General features: G+C 42.7%; 1 protein-coding gene across 1 annotated transcript in view; it reads right to left on the bottom strand.

Moving 5' to 3' along the window:
- The window catches only part of LOC109414978 (unconventional myosin-XV), a 98,351-nt gene that overhangs the window by 65,090 nt on the left and 12,887 nt on the right, over positions 1-20,374 (bottom strand). The window contains exon 2 of the mRNA XM_062851933.1: positions 14,837-15,010. Coding sequence (XP_062707917.1) covers positions 14,837-14,962 — 126 coding nt within the window. The 5' untranslated portion in view covers positions 14,963-15,010. The remainder of the gene's footprint in view (positions 1-14,836; positions 15,011-20,374) is intronic.

Genomic DNA, 20,374 nt, shown 5'->3' with positions numbered 1-20,374 from the left:
GCGGTGTTGTATTGTTGTGTGGATCGTCGGTTGCCCGGTTCGTCTGTTCGCGGTGACGGTTGTTGTGGGTTCGTTGGAGAAGTCCGGGTGTCCGTTTGTCGTCGGTGTCGACGACGTTAGTGTGCCGTGTGGTTGCGAGAAAGTGTTAGAAAGTAAGTCTAGAAGAAGAATAAACAGTAAGAAGTAATAATCGTAGAGTTAGTTTTTCCGAAAAAGGAAGAATAGGAAGAAAGCCAGTGCAGTGCCGTGACCACTTCGCGTCTACACGAGTAGTAGCGCGATACGGAGCGAGCCTCAAGGAAGCCAACGGGAGCTAGCATTCCTGAATCAGCGAGTGCTTACACCGAACTCGAACAGCGGCACAGCTCAAGAGTCGAGCTTGTTCGAAGTGAGGAGAAGGGTGAACGAGTTGTACGAGTTTGTCAAAGACAAGCACAACGTTCACCTGAAGATCAAGCAACTAGTGACGAGCATCAAGTCTGCCGTTACAGTTGCGGAACGCGATCAGAAGGCGCTCAAGCTGAGAGTGGAAACAGCCGAGAAGTCTCTGGCGGAAGCCACGGATAGACCTACGGCTGAAAACATGGAGACGCCGAGGAGCCACCGGAGTACTCGCTCAGAGAAACGAGGCAGGGACACGCCAGGAGAAGAGGAAGTCCCGAAGAAACAGAGAAGCGAACGGGAGCGTGCCAGCAATCGGAGTGATGATGGATGGCGCACTGTGGAGAACCAGCAGGCGAAGAAGAAGAAAAAGCGAAAGGAGAAAGAAGATAAGAAGAAGGAAGAAAAGAAGAAGGAACAGAAGAAGAAAGAAACCCAGCGGCCTCCTAGGGAGAGGAAGAAGGGCGATGCATTGATCGTTGAGGCGAAGGACAAGACGACGTACGCTGCTCTGCTTAGGAAACTGCAGGAGGACCCGGAGTTGAAGGTGTTGGGCGAAAACGTAGTGAAGACCAGACGCACCCAAAAAGGAGAGATGCTGTTCGAGCTCAAGAAGGATCCGACGGTTAAGAGCTCGGCGTTCAGGGAGCTCGTTGCCAAATCGCTGGAGAACGAGGCCAATGTGAGAGCCTTATCACAGGAAGCGGTGGTTGAAGTCAAGGATCTGGACGAGATCACGACAGAAGATGATCTGAAACGCGCATTGAAGGAGCAGTGCAACGTCGAAGGACCGATGGTGATTCGGATAAGGAAGTCGTATGGAGGCACTCAGACGGCGGCAATCCGATTGCCTGTGGATATTGCCAATAAGCTGGTAGCAACTGGCAAGGTAAAAATTCGATGGGCGGAGTGCTCGTTGCGACTGGCTCCCCGAGCCACCAAACAAATGGAGCGATGCTTTAAATGCATGGAATTTGGTCATCAGGCGAGAAATTGCAAGGGCCCCGACAGGTCCGGACGATGCTGGAGTTGCGGTGGAAACGGCCACGTTGCTCGGGACTGCACGAGCCAACCCAAGTGCATGCTGTGTAAGCCGGAGGACGGAAACGACCATAAGACGGGAGGCTTTAAGTGCCCGGCCTATAAAAAGGCGATGGCAGGTCAACAATGATTGAGATAACCCAAATCAACCTCAATCACTGCGACGTCGCACAGCAACTGTTGTGGCAGTCGACAACAGAGACTAAGTGCGATGTTGCAATCATCGCAGAGCCGTATCGGGTGCCCCCTGAGAACGGCAATTGGGTGACGGACAGATCCCAGATAGCGGCCATACAGGTGATGGGTAGATTCCCCATTGAAGAAGTGATCGAGTGTTCGTACGAAGGCTTTGTGGTTGCCAAAATTAATGGAGTCTTCGTTTGCAGTTGCTATGCACCTCCAAGGTGGTCAGATGAAGAGTACAACAGGATGTTGGATGCACTCACGGACACGCTGGTCGGGCGGAAGCCGGTAGTCATCGGAGGAGATTTCAACGCCTGGGCCGTGGAATGGGGTAGTAGGCTCACCAATGCTAGGGGGTACAGCCTACTGGAAGCCCTGGCGAAGCTGGATGTGAGGCTTTGCAACGATGGTATGGCCAGCACATTCCGCAGAGACGGCCGTGAATCCATCATCGATGTTACGTTCTGTAGTCCGTCGCTTACGGAAGACATGAACTGGAGAGTCAGCGAGGAATATTCCAACAGTGATCACCAGGCGATCCTCTACAGTATTGGCCGGCGAGCCTCTACTTCGACGAGGAGAATGCGAACATGCGAACGAAGGTGGAAGACAAAAGAGTTCGACAAGGAAGTCTTTGTCGAGGCGCTGCGGCCATACGGCGGTGCAACCCTTGATGCAGGTGAACTAACGGAAGCGATTGTTACGGCATGCGACATAGCAATGCCGAGGAAGATAGAGCCCAGAAACAGAAGACGGCCAGCGTATTGGTGGAACGCGACGATCAGTACCCTCCGTGCTGCTTGCCTCCGTGCTAGGAGACGCTTCCAGAGGGCCAGAAATGAAGCTGAGAGAGAAGCAAGGCGAACCGTTTTTCGGGGAGCTCGAGCCGCTCTTAAACGCGAGATAAGGCTGAGTAAGTCGAACTGCTACAAAGAGTTGTGTCGAGAAGCCGACGCCAACCCCTGGGGCAACGCGTACCGAATCGTGGTATCGAAGCTCAAAGGTCCAGCAGTACCCGTGGAAATGTGCCCGGACAAACTAAGGAGGATCGTGGAAGGTCTTTTTCCGCACCATGGCCCAACGTTTTGGCCTCCCACACCATACGCAGAGAATGCAGAAGAACCCAACGAAGGTGCTCGGATATCCAATGCAGAGTTGCTGGTAATTGCGAAGGGGCTCAAGATCGGGAAAGCTCCCGGTCCGGATGGGATCCCGAACGTAGCAGTTAGAACGGCGATATTGGCGTTTCCGGACATGATCAGGATGGTGCTCCAAAAATGCCTGGATGAAGGCTACTTCCCAAACGGTTGGAAGGTTCAAAAGTTGGTGCTTCTACCGAAACCAGGAAAGCCGCCGGGGGACCCAGGATCGTATAGACCGATCTGCCTGCTGGATACCCTAGGAAAACTGTTAGAGAAGGTCATCCTTAACAGGTTGACAGAATACGTCGAAAGTGAGAGGGGACTGTCAGCGATGCGATTCGGATTCCGTAAGGGAAAATCGACGGTGGATGCGATTCGGGTAGTCATCGAGAATGCCCAGAAGGCGTCCAAGAAAAAACGGAGAGGTGATCGATTCTGCGCTGTGGTAACGATAGACGTCAAAAATGCGTTTAATAGTGCCAGCTGGGAGGCTATCGTCGTAGCGCTACACAGTATGCGGGTTCCCGATTATCTGTGCCAGATTTTACGGAGCTACTTCCAGAACAGGGTACTGGTGTACGAGACCAACGAAGGGCAGAGGTCTATAGAAGTAACGGCAGGTGTTCCACAAGGGTCCATACTAGGCCCAACACTCTGGAATGCCATGTACAACGGCGTACTGTCGTTAAAACTTCCCAAAGGAGTCGTCATTGTGGGCTTCGCAGACGACGTCGTGTTGACGGTAATGGGAGAGACTCTTGAAGAAGTTGAAATGCTGGCGACGGAATCAATGTCCACTGTTGAAAGATGGATGACTGGGGTCAAGCTACAGATTGCCCATCACAAAACGGAGGTGCTTCTGGTCAGCAACTGTAAAGCAGTCCAAACGATGGAGATCGTAGTCGGAGAGCATGTTATCACATCGAAACGAGCTTTGAAGCATCTAGGAGTGATGGTCGATGATCGACTTAACTTCAAGGAGCACGTCGACTACGCCTGCGGAAAGGCAGCGAAGGCTGTCAATGCTATAGCGACGATCATGCCGAACGTCGGGGGACCACGAAGTAGTAAGAGGCGTCTTCTGGCGAGCGTAGCAGGCTCAATACTCAGGTATGGTGCCCCAGCATGGGCTGAAGCACTGAGTACGAAGCGGAATCGAAGAGCGCTAGACAGCGCATTCCGACTCATGGCCACTCGGGTCGCCAGCGCGTACAGAACCATTTCGACGGAGGCAGTATGTGTTATCGCGGGAATGATGCCCATTTGCATCACCATCGCCGAAGACGTGGAATGCTACCAACGCAGAAGTACCAGGAGCGTAAGAGATATCGTCAGAGCGAACTCGTTGGCTAAATGGCAGCAAGAGTGGGACAATTCGGCGAATGGCAGGTGGACTCACCGGCTTATCCCTAGCGTGTCAGCGTGGGTGAATAGGAAGCATGGGGAGGTGAACTTCCATCTGACGCAGTTCCTGTCCGGCCATGGCTGCTTCAGGAAGTACCTGCACCGGTTTGGGCATGCTCTTTCGCCCTTTTGCCCGGAGTGTGTTAACGTGGAGGAGTCACCGGAACATGTCGTTTTCGAATGCCCCAGGTTCGAAGAAATTCGCGTCTTGCTGGGCGGAGTGACAGTCGACAACATTGTCGAAGAGATGTGTCGCGATGAAAACACGTGGAACGCTGTCGACAGAGCAGTAACGAGGATGCTGTCCGCGCTGCAGAGGAAGTGGCGCGAAGACCAGAGAGCGGCGGAACGCGATCCGGGTAGGCATGATCCACCGCCGGGGACATGACTGAGTCGTCCGTAACGTGGCACCGGTTTTTGGTCGTCGGAGCGCCGGTGAACCGGAAGTCCACCACCAACCGGAATCGCCGGACCGACTTCGGCACCTTACTGGTCGGGATAGAAACATCGGTATCGGGAGAACTTCCACCGCCGGGGTTTTTCTCCGTCGGAGTAGGCTAGGGCCACCGCCGGGGACTAGACCGAGTCTATCGCGAAGAAGCACCGGAATTTGGTCGTCGGGGCGCCTGTGAACCGGAAGACAGTCTCCAACCGGAATCGCAGGAGAGACCTCGGCACCTGTCTGGGAAGAAACGGTTTCGGAAGATGTTCCACTGCCGGGGAACTCTTTGTCGGCGTAGAGTAGATCCACCGTCGGGGACTACACGAGTCGTGCGCGGAAAGCTGGAGTGCTTAATGGCGCAACGGCGGCACGGGGAGGACACCGTTCGGAGCAAGTTAGTAGGATCCGAATGCCTTGCGTGGTATTAGAATAACAAATTGTGTGTATGTTGTACCTATGTGTCGCTGAATGGCGATGTTAGGTACTAACATTAGAACGTGTAGAATAACAAATTTGAAACTAAGCATGTTGTCCGCTTAATGGCGAGCCAACACCAACCGGAGTAAGCAAAATACGAGACGTGTATGAGTATAGATTAGGAGCGACAAAAAGTGCATGAGCACAGTAGCAGAAGAGCGCATGAGCGCATTGCCCCCCCTGAAGCAGTCGCATATCAGTGGTACCAGGGGGATCGAGGCATCAAGGTGTAGCAGAGTTTTTCCAATCGGTTTTCTCTGCTGGGGAGGTTGGGAGGAAAAAAAAAGAAAAAAAAAAACACACACACACACACACACACACACACACACACACACACACACACACACACACACACACACACACACACACACACACACACACACACACACACACACACACACACACACACACACACACACACACACACACACACACACACACACACACACACACACACACACACACACACACACACACACACACACACACACACACACACACACACACACACACACACACACACACACACACACACACACATATTGTAAACGACACGTTTTTACCCATTCTTTTATATTAATAAAGTAGTTATATTGAATCCGTTGAGCCGAGTTTCAACAAACCGTTCGTTCGTACTCCGGACATCAATGACCTACGCTAGTACGTAGGGTAACCTGGGGTAAGATGGACCACATGGTAAGATGGATCAGGGCCGTTTTGGAAACTTTTACTGATAAATTCATTATGTTCATAATTTAGTTGTTTGATCAGCGTGAATCTATGAAAGTTAAAAGTGATTGTTGTAAAATTGTTCGCTTCCTTTCCCCATAAAAATAAAATGGTACTGTACTGTCGTTCCACGCACAGTTGGTCGGTGTTAAGACAGGGTACACTTAGTGATACAAAAGGATACATCAAAAATTAAAATCTACAACAGCATATTTGCCGGGGCCCGTAGCGTAGTGGCTACACGTTCACTTCATAAGTGGATGGTCATGGGTTCGATCCCAGCCCCGGCATTTCGTCAGTTGCTCTTCCTTCCCCCGAGAGCGGCTGGCACTTGACCCTCTTCTGAGCTCCCCATAGCTCAAATGGACCTGGATAATTGGATATCGGCGAAACGGCAACGCATAATAAACCCCCAATCGGACTGGAAAAGGAACTAGAGCCACACATCATCATCCTCGTGCTCATCATTCTACCATGAACGGGGTAGAAAGTGACAGCAGCGCAAAGACTGCCAGTTCGATATGGTAGAATAAGAATGAATAGAATACATTTAGGCGCTGTACAAAGTTTAAGTGCAGCTGCCAATTGGAATCGCTCACGCAGTGCCCTAGTGGACAAGAGAGCTGAAAATTAGGTTAAGTGGTTGAAGAATGAAAAAAAAAACAGCATACTTATCATTTTTATAAAAAAAATGATTTGAGACCAATCAAACCTACGAAAATGTGTGTAGTTGTAGAAATTATTGTTATACTAAATATAATATTATGTAATGCATAACAAATATACAGGATTCAGATATGAAAACGATGACATAGGAAATAAACAAAGAAAGCTGTCTTCAAATGCGTTCAAGACATTGGAACATAAGGTTTTAGTCGGAATCCGTGACCGAGTCACATTGAAGAAGAATGCATAGCCAGGGATGGTATTCTGCATAAAAACTATTCATAGTGCATTATCATATTAACGTTGAACTTTTCGTCATTGAAATCATCGTCATAATCAAACATTTGAAAGCAGTTTTTTCGTTCAAAACAAAAGTTTTTGTTGCAGTACAGTGAATATATTTTCACAGCAAAAACTTTTGTTTTGAACGAAAAAACTACTTTCAAATGTTTGATGATGACGATGATTTCAATGACGAAAAGTTCAACGTTAAGGGGACATGCTACATCAGTGAAATCATCGGTCTTTGTTTTGTTACTATCATGAGAAAGAGAGGAAAGATAGGGAAAATAACACGACGGGTCGTGACCCCTTAAAACCGCACACTCTTGCTCATACACTTAGGAGCATGCCATCCCTGTGAATAGCAATATGTTTACTTGAAATTCGTCGTATGCTACCCACATGGAAATAATTTACTACGGTAAAATCTCATGTACATGAAAGCCAGGGATATTAGTTTGTTATAAAATGATAATTTAGAATTTTTCATTCCCCAAGAGTAAACAAAGCAGCAACTAGCGCAGTCTGCAGGCCAATACTGGAGGTTCAAATCAGGATTACATATAGTTCAATTGAAGATAACATTCTCGAAGTTAAGTTCGAATTGTGACAAATAATTCAGAACATTATTCGTTTGGTCGAATCTACGTGACAATGGGTTTTCAATTGCTTATTTTCGTTGAAAAAAAAAACTTTTACCACTTTACCACTGTTTACCACTTTTTTCGAGACCAAAAAAGGCCTGTTCATAAATAAGGTACACGCAGAAAAATAAAATGTAAACACAATTAAATTGTAGTTCAAATCAACCAATTTTTCAGTTTGCTATAGCGACAAACTGATTTCTAGTTTAAACTGAACTGTTCCATTGTTTAATAATACAAATATTTTCATTTGGCGAAATTTTTGACAGTTTGTTAGAACAAACGGAGATTTGATAGTTTCAACATAAAATAACAGGTTGTTTTAAACGACTGCACTTTTGCCACTAACAAAGCCGGGAAGTGATTGTGTTGGTGACGGCAGCTCCTGCGGCAGCTCGGAAATCTATTTTTAGACACTCGACAACCGGATGGAAGCGAGAACGAATAAAAAAGGCAAAAAATCGAAACCGACCAACTTTTTGTGCATGCAGTCTTGAGTACCTTTGCGTTATCCATCACGGCCAAAACTGCGCTTGGAAGTTCGAGTGATGGATTTGCTACACTTTCTTCGTTGTGGCGATGTTGGGGTAAGAATCTCAAAGATGTGTGAGTGCTTCCGGGTCATGTTTATGGTCCCTATTTTGTTGAAACAAATGAAGATTTTAACGTTATATGGAATGATGGGAGTTGGTTGATTTGATCGATAAACTCTAAGTATGAATAAAGAAATATAACTTTGAAATAAGTAAATGCTCAGTTTGAAAATCAACCATGCGTTTTATTGTTCTAAACAAGCCTCATTTTTCTGCGTGTAGACTATTAGGGAGAAGTCTACGTAGTTTATGTTATTTTTGTTTCGAAATGATTAAGGACAAACGTCTTGAAATCCCAGCTTAATATTGCACCAGAACTTCAGATGCTTGAATATCAAGAAATCAGCCACTTGTCATCCGAATACTACCCCACAGTAAAAAAGCGAGCCAACATCTCTGACCCCCAATGTGCGTTGAACCCCATTTTGACAGCAAAAAGTTTGTAAACAGTAAACTTTTCTGGACCAACACTTGAAAAGCGCGTAATATTTTCCACAACAAAAAAGAAATTTTTCGAAAATACTAGGAGAATTATGAAAAAATCTAATTCTCTTAGCTGAAAGATGTTACAATAAATAAAAACGTGTTCAAATTAGGCCGCAATTGGGGATGCAAAAAACTTTTTGTTAAAGAAAAAATATCACTCGTAAACTACGCCTGAATCAGATGTTTGACCTGAAACAGATGATGACTTCAAAAACATGGCCGCATCGCAGCCGGTTGCAAGAAATGGACTTCTAAATAAAGTATGATTTTAATTTTGTTCTTGTTTACTTGTTATGTCTTGTGTTTGCCAAACATTGATTTGTTGCCTCAATCCTTTGGCCACTTCAATATCTTCAGTATTGATATGCAGATGTGTATGTTATTAATATTTTTGTTTTAGTATACTAATATACATTCTTTCAGGAATATCGAGGTAAGTTCATTTAACAGATCTAGCAGTCATCCATTAATAATGTCAACTGCGCTCTGGATTGTCGAATAGAGCTCGTAGCCGTGCGGTGAGGGTCACCAAGCTTCTAATCGCACCATGCTATGGGGTGAGGGTTTGATTCCCGCTCCGTGCGATGAAACTTTTCGTGAGAATAGTTTCTTCTCCGTATCCACTGGTGCATGCTCCGTGTGTCCCTTGTCTAGTGTTTAAGTTTCATTCAGTCTGTGCAGCCTCTGGCTGAAGACGGTGTCCGCGTCTTTTTTTTTATAATAATCCCACCCTACTAACACAAGTTAATTTTCCTTATGGCCCGTTTACATATTTGCTAATTCTACGCGACAGTTCATTTTCGAGCAGTATTGGCGTCAATTTAGCCCAATGTAAACACTTTTTAGCAGACAATAAATTTAGCATGACAAAATCAGAAGCTTCGGTGCTAAAACTAGTGGACAATAATGAGGATATTAGATTGTCCGACACAATTAGCATCATGTAAACGGTCTGCTAGACGAATTGTCAGCTAATTATGCCATCACGCTAATTTTATTGGCAGATAGGGAAGTGTTTACATTACGATAGTTTGGTACCAACACCGTTGGACAATTTATTGTCCCAGGTTTAGCAGCTAAATTTTTAGCGGCAATGTAAACGATACTAGCGTGGAATAAATTGTCCGACAGAATATTGTCACGTATTATTATCACACATGTAAACGGGCCATTAACGTCTATGGAGAATCTCCATTGGAGATAGTTTGGGTACCCTGTATCTTCAAGTAGACGTTAAACTAACATTCCTAGCCTTTCCAACCGATTGTAAGGATGTGGCCAGGTATACAATGTGATGCTTGTTTCGACCAACTCTAAGACGTACAAAAAGGCGTTAATTCCAAACGGTGTTTTAGCGACACTCCGTGTTAGTTTTCTCAAAACAAATGAAGCTGAGCATTGTATAGCCACCCACGATGTGTACAATAGCCTGGTACACGGTTTATATGGGAAAATATAAAAAATGGAGAAACTCCAACTCCTGTATATTTTTTGAGTTCCATTTTGGTCCCATATCAACGAAGACCGCAAAGCGATGCGACATTCGTGGAAAAAGTTATTAAGCCTTACCCGATCGATAAAATGACGAGATTTTATTATTTATTGTTATTCCTTACATGTTAAACAGCGTTGGCATGCCATTCAGTTTTCAGTCAATAACTTTTTCCACATGCCTTATATCGCTTTGCGGTCTTCAGAGGGTTTGTTTTTCGTACAATTTCCAACAGAAATCATTCATCGATACATTTTTAGGGGTTAAGGGGCAACCTGTGGTGATTTTTCTTTGAAAAAGTGATTTTCCCCATAGTAAATCATATGAAAACTGAAAACGGCTGGCGCTAAAATATAGTTTCTCCGATCGAGCTGAAATTTTGCACAGTTGATATGGGGCCAAAATGGAACTCAAAAAGTGTACATGAGTAAAATGTATTTTTGTGTCCCATGCTAGTGTACAACCGCCTATGCTATGCTGCTATGCTAAAATAAGAAGATGAGATGCGCTGGTTTGATTTTCAATGAGATTTTTGCGCCCAAAATCGTGAATATGTGCAAAAGTCTATCTTGGGATTCTAACGAGTCTGTCTTACATTAGGATTACAATTTGACAAGCTAAAATTATGCTCTCTAATCCTATACCATTTTTTGAGCCCGTTTTTTTAATATAAAAAAATAAAAAATAAATTAAAAACTGGCAAACTGAGATTTAGAAGATATGATTTTTTTTTAATTTTAGTTTTTAAAGCTTTGATTTTTATGACCACCGTATCTAAAAATTGATTATCCTAAGTATCACCAAGTATCACGACATTTGTAGATCCACTATATCGATGTTCTATGAAATGGGTAACTCTCGCTGAGACCGTCCCACTATTTACACCATGTCTTCAAAAATGTTCAAGGTGGCGATTTTCTGAAAGTCCTCCCCAAAAAAGTAAGGAAAATGCATTTGGTTAATCAAATTGGTGGACCCCCCGTTAGTTAGAGCCACAAGCATTTTGGCGGACCCCTCGATTTTTGTCAATTGTTGGTTCATTTAAACCGTTATAACTCGAAAGTTTCGCCAGAAACCACCTAAAAACTATAGGTTGTTGAAAAGAGAGAAGATAGGGCTACTATTTACAGTTATAAAAAATTGGGTCGGCCATATTGATTTCGGATGCCATCTTGGACTTTTATACCAAAACTGTTTTTTCACCATGTTGGCAACCACCGATTTTCAAATTTTTTGCGTCAATCGAAAGCGGGGACATTTTTACACAACATATCAAAAATTTAGAGATGTATCTTTTTCCTATCAAAAGTTATCTGCACTTTTGTGAATCATGCCACATTTGCGCTCTGGGCCAGGTGCCGATGGTTTACATAAATGCAGCGTTATTTCACAGTGTTTACGAACATTTATTTAAAATCTGAATCCACTAATGAAAAGTTGAAAATTTCAGCTTTTCAAAACACCAAAAAAGTTTAAAAAGCAATGCCCGCATCGATGAGAAACAGTTAAAAATGAGAACGATCCTCCGATTTGCCCTAATTTTGCTGCAGGTGCGTTTGTGTATACAAGCAGGCGCCAACTTTGATGCTGTTGCGTGTCATTGCCGGTACGCATAAAATGTATGGAGAAAACGTGTCATGATTTACAAAAGTGCAGATAACTTTTGATAGGAAAATGATACATCTCTAAATTTTTGATATGTTGTGTAAAAATGTCCCAGCTTTCGATTGACGCAAGAAACTTGAAAATCGGTGGTTGCCAACATGGTGAAAAAAATGTTTTGGTACACAAATTCAAGATGGCGGCCGAAATCAATATGGCCGACCAAACTTTTTATAACTGCAAAGAGTACCTCTATCTTTTCTCTTTCCAACAACCTATAGTTTTTAAGTGGTTTCTGGCGAAACTTTCGAGTTATAACGGTTTAAATGAGCCAACAATTGACCAAAATCGAGGGGTTCACCAAATTGCTTGTGGCTCTAACTAACGGGGGGTCCACCAATTTGATTAACCAAATGCATTTTCCTTACTATTTTGGGGAGGACTTTCAGAAAATCGCCACCTTAAACATTTTTGATGACATGGTGTAAATAGTGGGACGGTCTCAGCGAGAGTTACCCAAATGTAAATATATAAATATGCATTCTATAGGAAGTCGATATTGTGTAACTCCGAATGTTATAATAGTTATAAGATTTGTAGTTAAGTTTGATGAAAATAATAAGACACGTATTTCTTTTATTTCATCATTAGAGTGACCAATTTTAAGATAAAGTGCTACAAAAAATAAATTCTTCAAATTTTAAAATTTTCAATATATCATAACTTTTGAACTAGTTGACCGATTCCTATTTTTTTTTTGTTTGTTTGAAATATATTGAATTGTAGTTTTCATTTAAAATACGATGAAAGGGTCAAATTGTGTTAAAGTGCAAAAAATTTGTAAATACATCAATTTTTTTTCTACGTTTCCATGTTCTCGAGACCAAATAAACACCCTGTTTTTATGTTTTCATCAGAAAATAAATAAAATTTGTCATAACGTAGGTATGAATATGATAGGGGTGTATGCGTTTGAGTTTTTGAGATATGATTGTTTTGAAAATAAACAGTCACTCCAAATTTTGTTTGCAGGTTCAGCAAACTTTGTTGCTTTTTTGTGCTGATTGCATTCGGCAACACGAATTACTGAGTATCAGCAATTATTTTTCGACTTGCTGAACCATCCAGCAATGATTGACAGTTAGAAGGCACGAAATGATTCTAATTGACAAATTGAGTGATGAAATTTGTGAAAACAAAATCGCGTTCTGGTGGGATTCGGACCCACGATTCCGTATTCGCTAGACCGGTGCTTTAACCAACTAGGCCAATTCTGTGGAATAGAGAGTCAAACTGATTCCGAAGCCACACCGTGAACACTTCTTTTTCACAAACTCATCTCTCTTTCGGCTTAGATGCCAATCCACAACGCAAGTGAGGGCGAAGTGTTTTAATGAATCCGAGACTTTTCTCTCGCACTCCGCATATCTAGCCAACAAACTGCTTGGTGGCTACCCACCCAAGTAACCACGGCGTTGAAGCCTTATTGCATGCAGATATACGGTGTATTTAGAGCAATCATTACTTTACATGCAAACTTAAGGTTGATTTAAAGTGGAAATGGGCAATTATGCGACTGCTTCAAGATTATACCAGTATAATCTTCATTTGATTCTATAATTGCCCACTTCCACTTTAAATCAACCTTAAGTTTGCATGTAAAGTAATGATTGCACTAAATACACCGTATATCTGCATGCAATAAGGCTTCAGCACTGTGGTTACTTGGGCAAGTAGCCACGCTGTTGAAGCTGCACGTATTGCATAAATAACGCACATTTTAATTCAACTTTAATGGTTAATGTAGGGCAATGCATGTCAATATATGCGCTTTAACCGGAGTGTGAAAATCCGGATTTCCGGGTTCATGTTTTTATACAAAACAATTCTTGGAATTTTCGGTAGGTTAGTGGCAATATCGGTATCAATCATCCTAAAATTGCTTCAGCAAATAGTACCTGACCTGCCTGCAATTATAAAACGTGTTGACTTTATAGCTGCATTTTCGGATCAGGCTTCCCGTGGGGCCATGGCTGGCAATGGCCACTATACGGTATCCTAGGCTCAACAATGTGGGATTTAATATGGCGTAAGGACATGCTCCCGAAAATCCAGATTTTCCGAAAACTACAGTTATCAGATCGGCACAACCACATGTTTTCTAGATAGATAATGAGTTTCTGAGTTAAATGAGCCAAAAAAAATTGAAATCGGTGAAAAATTGACGGAAATATTATCATTTCAGTTTCGTGGGTACCCGAGTACCCTGCCGGCATTCCACGTAGTAAAAAAATTAGCGGCCCCTCCCCCCAACTCTCCTTACTTGAAAATTCGTTCAACCCCGTTAGTAGATATATATTTACGAGTTCTAAAATCTGGCAGAGTTTCAACTTCCTACTCTCAATAATCATAAAAATATCGAGAATTGAAATTAAGAAAGGTTATTGTCTCATTTTTGCTCAAACATAAAATTTATGAATATTTTGTTGAATTTTTCGAATTGAAGTTCAAATCGTGACTAAATAAGTACATTGAAGCTATGTAGTTGAACTGATTTGTAATGCAAGGCTCTGAGTATCAATTTTAATTGATGAACAAAATGGGAAGATATCACGTGTTGCAAAACACTTCACCACACCGTCACAAGCAGGCACCGGTTGGCGATACGAGTGACATATTGATAAACATGATTTGATATTTAAATAATTTTAATAGGTTTGTTGTATGCCCTTGCAATATGAAAGTTACCCCGTTTAACAATATTAAGTTGAACAAGCGAATAAACTATTATTATTCTAACTAATTCTTACTCAAACCCCCAAATTGTAGTATTCGTATGTTGTTTTGTATAGTCCTAATCCATAGTCCTGTCCATAAACTACGTAGACTCTAAGGCGGGAAGGTGATGTCTGCCCAAATTGTACGGTCCACACAAATTTTCAATTTTTTGTATGGATAAAACTTTATTGGGGGAATGGGGGGGGGGGTCTGAAATAGCTAAGAATAAGTCTGCGTCGTTTATAGACAGCGCCTTATGTAACTAGTTCATAGCTCTCCAAGCCCCAAAATAATCTGATCAGGTAGTAAAACACCTGGGCCAAATAATGAAATTGAAAGTGTTGAACAATTCTGGCTGTATGCCTAGGTGCAGTGCATCTAAAACGCCTGACCGACCATCCAATGGAAGCCAATTACTGGCTAGTGAAGGTGACTTAGCACGCGATATGCGCGTTATTGAACGAAGAACGGCCAAAAATAATCCAGTTACTTACCTTTCCATTGATTAGCGCTTGCACGATGATTATTTGGGCGGCGCGATGCACTTCAAGTATTTCGCCCGGTAGTGGATGACCAAGCCCAGGGTCAAACCACACCAAGTCGCCAGTAGACCAGTCCATGATCGTTTCCGTTGTCTTTCGATTCCTAGCGTATGTTGGGTTTCATTTCTAGAAAGAAAAATAGAAGAACAGGAAGGACGTTAAAGTGATTCAAAATGAGTTTTTTTTCAGCACAAAATAATTGGCACATATGTAAGTATATGTTTCAACTTTTAAAGACATAGGTTCTCAAACTTTGCAGCTGCACGACCCATAAGGAAAAATGTACCAGTTATGGCTTGGCTAAAGTATAGTGAGAAGAACATCAGTTTTTTTTTTAAACAAGAAATAGAAGCTCCTCGCCATAGAAACAAAAGAGCTATTTATTGTCGATGATTTATAATGTCCAGGAATATAATAGACAATAAATTCCGGATTTTGAGTTATTCCGGGATTTCCCGATTCCCGGGATATATTTATAAATATCCCAAAAATCCCGGGATGAGTGTGATTCGAAGCTCGAATAGATTAATAAGCTTTTTTGCTCGCATTCCTTTAGAAATATAATCTATTTTTTGCATATGCCTGTAGCAGAGCATGTATCCTATTTGAAAGAAAGTAACAGAAAATGTTAAATATCATGATTTTTTTAATTATTATTGTTACCGTTTGTAACAGTAAGTCTGTGTGTTTATGTTAATTTGTTTATTCTATTGTTAAAAAAAATATATATATTGCATGTCCCCGAGTTATTTATTCAAAAATTTCAATTAGCCTAATGCCATAAAAATACCCCTACACATCATCATCATACAAACTCACCACACTGCAATAAAAAGCACCAATAGAGTAGTTACAGTTCAGTGGAAAAAGAGAAATTAAAAGAGAAAAGAAAAAAAAAGAGAAGATGGCTATCGAACGACAGGGGGATCATGCAGCGTTGAGAGAATGACTCGGCCTATTTCCCGTAAGGACTCCATTCGAATCAGTCGTTAGAAGTACCGAAAAGTAAATTAAAAATACCAAAGTTAGTTGAAAGTGACTAGTTTGAAATAAGCATTAATCTTACATAAGACGTGGTAGAATCAGGTGAGATTCAGCAACATCAAAGTTGGAAGTGGAGTAATTTCGGTACTAAGGTGTTACTTTTCTGGTATTAGGGCCCGTTAGCTTTTACCCAAAACCCGCTTCTTATCCGGCATTACGGATAGAGCCGGTGACCCGGAGTTCCCGGACGTGCCAAAGTGGACCGTTGGGTTAGGTCGAAGTACCCGAGAGTTTGCTGAGAGCCCCGCCATCGTTAAGATCGAAAACGCGAGGTTTCCGGAAACCTAACCTCGCCGGTCCTCAAACCAACCGTGAAGCCAAGTTTGGAGTCGATTCGGACCCCACGGAGTACTACCGATACCTACGTGGTCTCCCCAACGCTCGCCAACCGTCGTTGTCGCTGGTCCAACCCCCAGTCCAAGGCGAGTTCCCACCCAGCGCTCCTGCCAGTTCTTCAGCAGTTCCCGGCCGGCCCTATAGGTATTTATTAGGAACTACAGAACACACACACACACACACACACACACACACACACACACACACACACACACACACACACACACACACACACACACACACACACACACACTCACCCACACAGACTTGTAAATGCTAGGACAATAAAACTGTAAAATTATAAATCACCAGCTTTTTCCATTACACCCACATATCCGAGGTCTGATTAGCCGACTAGATTCTACTCCAGCCGACCTTGAGACCAGAGAGGTGCTCCAGATCGCGCTAGCCAGGAAAAGAGGTTGTTGTAGAACCCGGCCTCACGACAAGCCGTTGCTCTGCCAAGTTTGTCGAGGTCTTTTGTCCTGGTAGCACGTGTGCTACCCTACCTACCAGTAACATTATATTTAACAATTAGTTTGGTTTTTATTATAATAGCTATAAAAAACTACAGGCTGACTAACTTTCATATCGCATGGTAAAATTGGTACATGGTACTTAAAATTATACCCCAAGTAACAACGTTGTTGAAGCTGTACGTATCCCATATATTAAGTACAAGACTAGGGAGCGTTATAGGGAAGCGAGAATAGCCGTAAAACGAATCCACCGCATAAATAAAAAAGAGCATGGGAAAAAGTGATTGCTCAGGCGCAAGAGAGTATGGAATAGAATGATATGCGGAGATTTTACGAAACTGTCAATGGCGGATATGGAAGATAAACAGACAGAATTCTAATCGACGACGACGGACAAGCAGTGGAACCTCCAATACTAGACGAATTCAAGACAGCCATTAGAGGACTGTAGAACAACAAGGCTGCTGGGAAGGACTTACTGCCGGCCGACCCTAGTACATAACAATTTCAATGCTCCGAAGATTTATGCGTGTTTTATGGTGCTTCGATGCCTAAGGTTGTATCATGTTTTATTAAAGCTCATTTATAATTTGACACTCAAACATGCCTCACAACTCAAATATAACTTCATATATAAAACTTCAATCTGTAATCCTTCTTGGTGGTTTTGAAATAAATTTAACCCTTTCTCAAAAATCTATATATATAAAAATGAATTTCTGTCTGTCTGTCTGTCTGTCTGTCTGTCTGACCGTTATGGATTCGAAAACTACTGGACCGATCGGTGTGAAATTTTGTATGTGGGTATTTTTGGAGCCGGGGAAGGTTCTTAGCTTGGTGCGGGACCACTCCGGTCTCTGGAACAGGGGGCTCCCATACAGATGACTTTGCGGGGGACGTCCCTATGGAGCTGTACGTCAAAAAACAGAGTAGGCAGGCAGAACGACGTTTGCCGGGACTGCTAGTGCAGTATAAAACTAACATGAAAGTAAACAACTAAATTTTAAAGGAGTTTTATGTAGAACCTGCTTAAACAATAACTTTTATGGAAGTTCTATGCTGTACTTTGGAAATAGAATCCAAAAAAATCAACATTTGGCTTTTAAAGTTTCAAATTTGCTAACAACTAAGAAGGAAATAGAAAATTGTGATTTTTTTTGGAAATTGAACGTTTTCCGTGGATGGTATTGAAAAGTCTGAGAAAATATTGAGCATATTCATCCCTCACGGAACACCGTGCCTTCAAAGACACCTGACTCTTCTGTCGTTTCGATTGGAGTGCGCGAATCACAGAAGAATAACACTTCTCAATTCAGCGTACATTTTTTTCGGAATTCTGTTTCACAGGCGGGTTTTCGTGAGAGCCGATCAACGACGGATCAGATGTACACCCTGCGGCAGATTCTCGATAAATTTCGGGACTACAACTTGCAGACGCATCATCAGGTGGACTGAAGGAGGGCGATGCTCTTTCGAACTTACTGTTCAACATAACACTGGAAGTTCAGGGGGTGACTGCGGGGATTGGACTAATGATTAACAGCACTAAGACCAAGTACATGATTGCTGGTGGTCAACGTCGGCCGTGGTAATGGTGGCGAATCGGTATAAGATGATGAAAAGTTTGATGTTGTGGACGAATTTGTTTATCTTGATGCTCTAGTGACGGGCGATAATGATGGTACCCGCGAGGTGAGAAGACGGATTGCGGCTGCAAATTGGGCCTTTTTCGGTCTGCGAAACCAGCTCAAGTACATAACATAGTAAAGCGGCAGGCTGCAGTGGGCTGGTCACGTAGCTCGTATGTCGGAGGATCGACAAGCTAAAATTGTATTCAGCAGAGAACCAAAAAGGGTTTGTCGGCTTCGTGAAAGGCCGTGCACAAGTTGGCTTTTTGCCGTCGAGGAGGACCTAAGGACTCTAAACGTTCAGGGCGACTGGCGAAGCGATTGGCCCAGGGCCGAGACGAATACTTAATTCGGCGTAGACTCACCGCTACGAGTTGTAGCCCATCAAGTATCAAGTAAGTAATATTGAACAAATATCTACATTGTACATTATGAGCATGAGCATGAGCATGAGCATAGATGACTGCACAATTCGTAGTTGCTACTCCGTGATTGACCAGAGCAATCGAAATTGCACAAGGAACCAATGAATAGGGCTTGGGACTAACTTACTATTCTCAATGTACACAGGTCGAGAGCTCTCAACTTTAATAAGGTCAATAACGGCGCCGGCCACGTCCTTACGGTCATCGAGGATGGAAGGGAATGTTAGTAAGACAAACGTTGTTATAAAGACCGCGACTCGCTGCATCTCCACGTTTGTCTCAGGAAGGATTTTTTTGTTAGTAGGGTAAGGTACATTGTCAGTCCGGGAGTCACCTATGGTTGGTGATATGATTTGACAATGGATCAATATACACAAACCGCCGTTAACAACCGACCACTTTTCGACGCAAGAACTAGCCAAAAAGAAAATTCTATCGCGCGTCTCCACTCCACTAGGGAGCAGAAACCTTTAGTCTATTCCACACAGAAATACACTGAACGCGACTCACTTGTCGGCGCCCGGATTTTTTCTCGACCGGCGAACCCGAACTAACATTTTTCACTCTTTTGTGTAAATGCAAAAAATGAAAGAAAATATTTATTATCAACTAAAAGTATATTGGAAACTAGCGCCGAAGGGAAAAATTCAGAACCGACTCAACCACGGCGGGCGCACACTCGTCCCGTCGTCGGAGCCCCGCAGAGAGAAGAGAAAAAAAAATCGCAAAAATCTAGCAAAGCCAGCGCGCGAAGCTACTGACTGCTTGGCGTCCCGTCCTATCTACATTGTACATTATATAAAAAAAAATAATACAATGGTAATATATTTTGAACACCACCCAATTCGTGTATTTGTTTTATATAAAAGCATTTTCAGCTCAAAACATACAATTTGACATTTTTGACACGATATTTTTCAATTTGAGTGATTTTGTTCATGGGCTGGCTTTCGTGAACCATTACCATTTACATTAACCCATAACTAGTTTTCGTCTGTTTTGCTCACCTAACTCTTTCAATGCACGTACGAGAAAAACCTAGTTTTCTTCTTCCAAAAATTGTAACTCGAAAACGGTTTGTTGGATTGAAATGATGTCTACGAAGATGTATCAGGATATTTGAATGACTTTTATAGAAAAAAAACTCGAGTGTGATAATGTTTAAAACTTCACCCAGATAATCACTACACCCCAGATTAAGGTAGTAAGAAATGCGAAGAATGTATTGTTATGGTTGAAGGATTCGTCATTGACATAACCGTAATCATCAAAAATGCGAAATCAGTTTTTTCGCTCAAAACTTTAATGCTTGCATTGAAAATGCATTCACTGCACTCCATTCTGCACCCGCAATACAGTGAATATACTTTCATTGCAAAAATTTCAACTTAGAACGAGAAAACTGCTATTGGATTTTCAATGATGACAATTATGTCAATGACGAATCCTTCAACCTTAATGTAATTTCCTTTTTTCTTTGTAACTAACAGTCATTGAGTGGAATTTACTTTAGCAAATATTTTCATATCATTTTGAGAATACTGCGAATCGTATGCCTGACGTGTCTGCTGACGTGAA

The sequence above is a fragment of the Aedes albopictus genome, chromosome 2 (genome assembly GCF_035046485.1).
Source record: "Aedes albopictus strain Foshan chromosome 2, AalbF5, whole genome shotgun sequence".
Taxonomy (NCBI): domain Eukaryota; kingdom Metazoa; phylum Arthropoda; class Insecta; order Diptera; family Culicidae; genus Aedes; species Aedes albopictus.
Note: the sequence above shows the minus strand (reverse complement) of the source record. Positions and strands in the feature narration are given on the sequence as shown.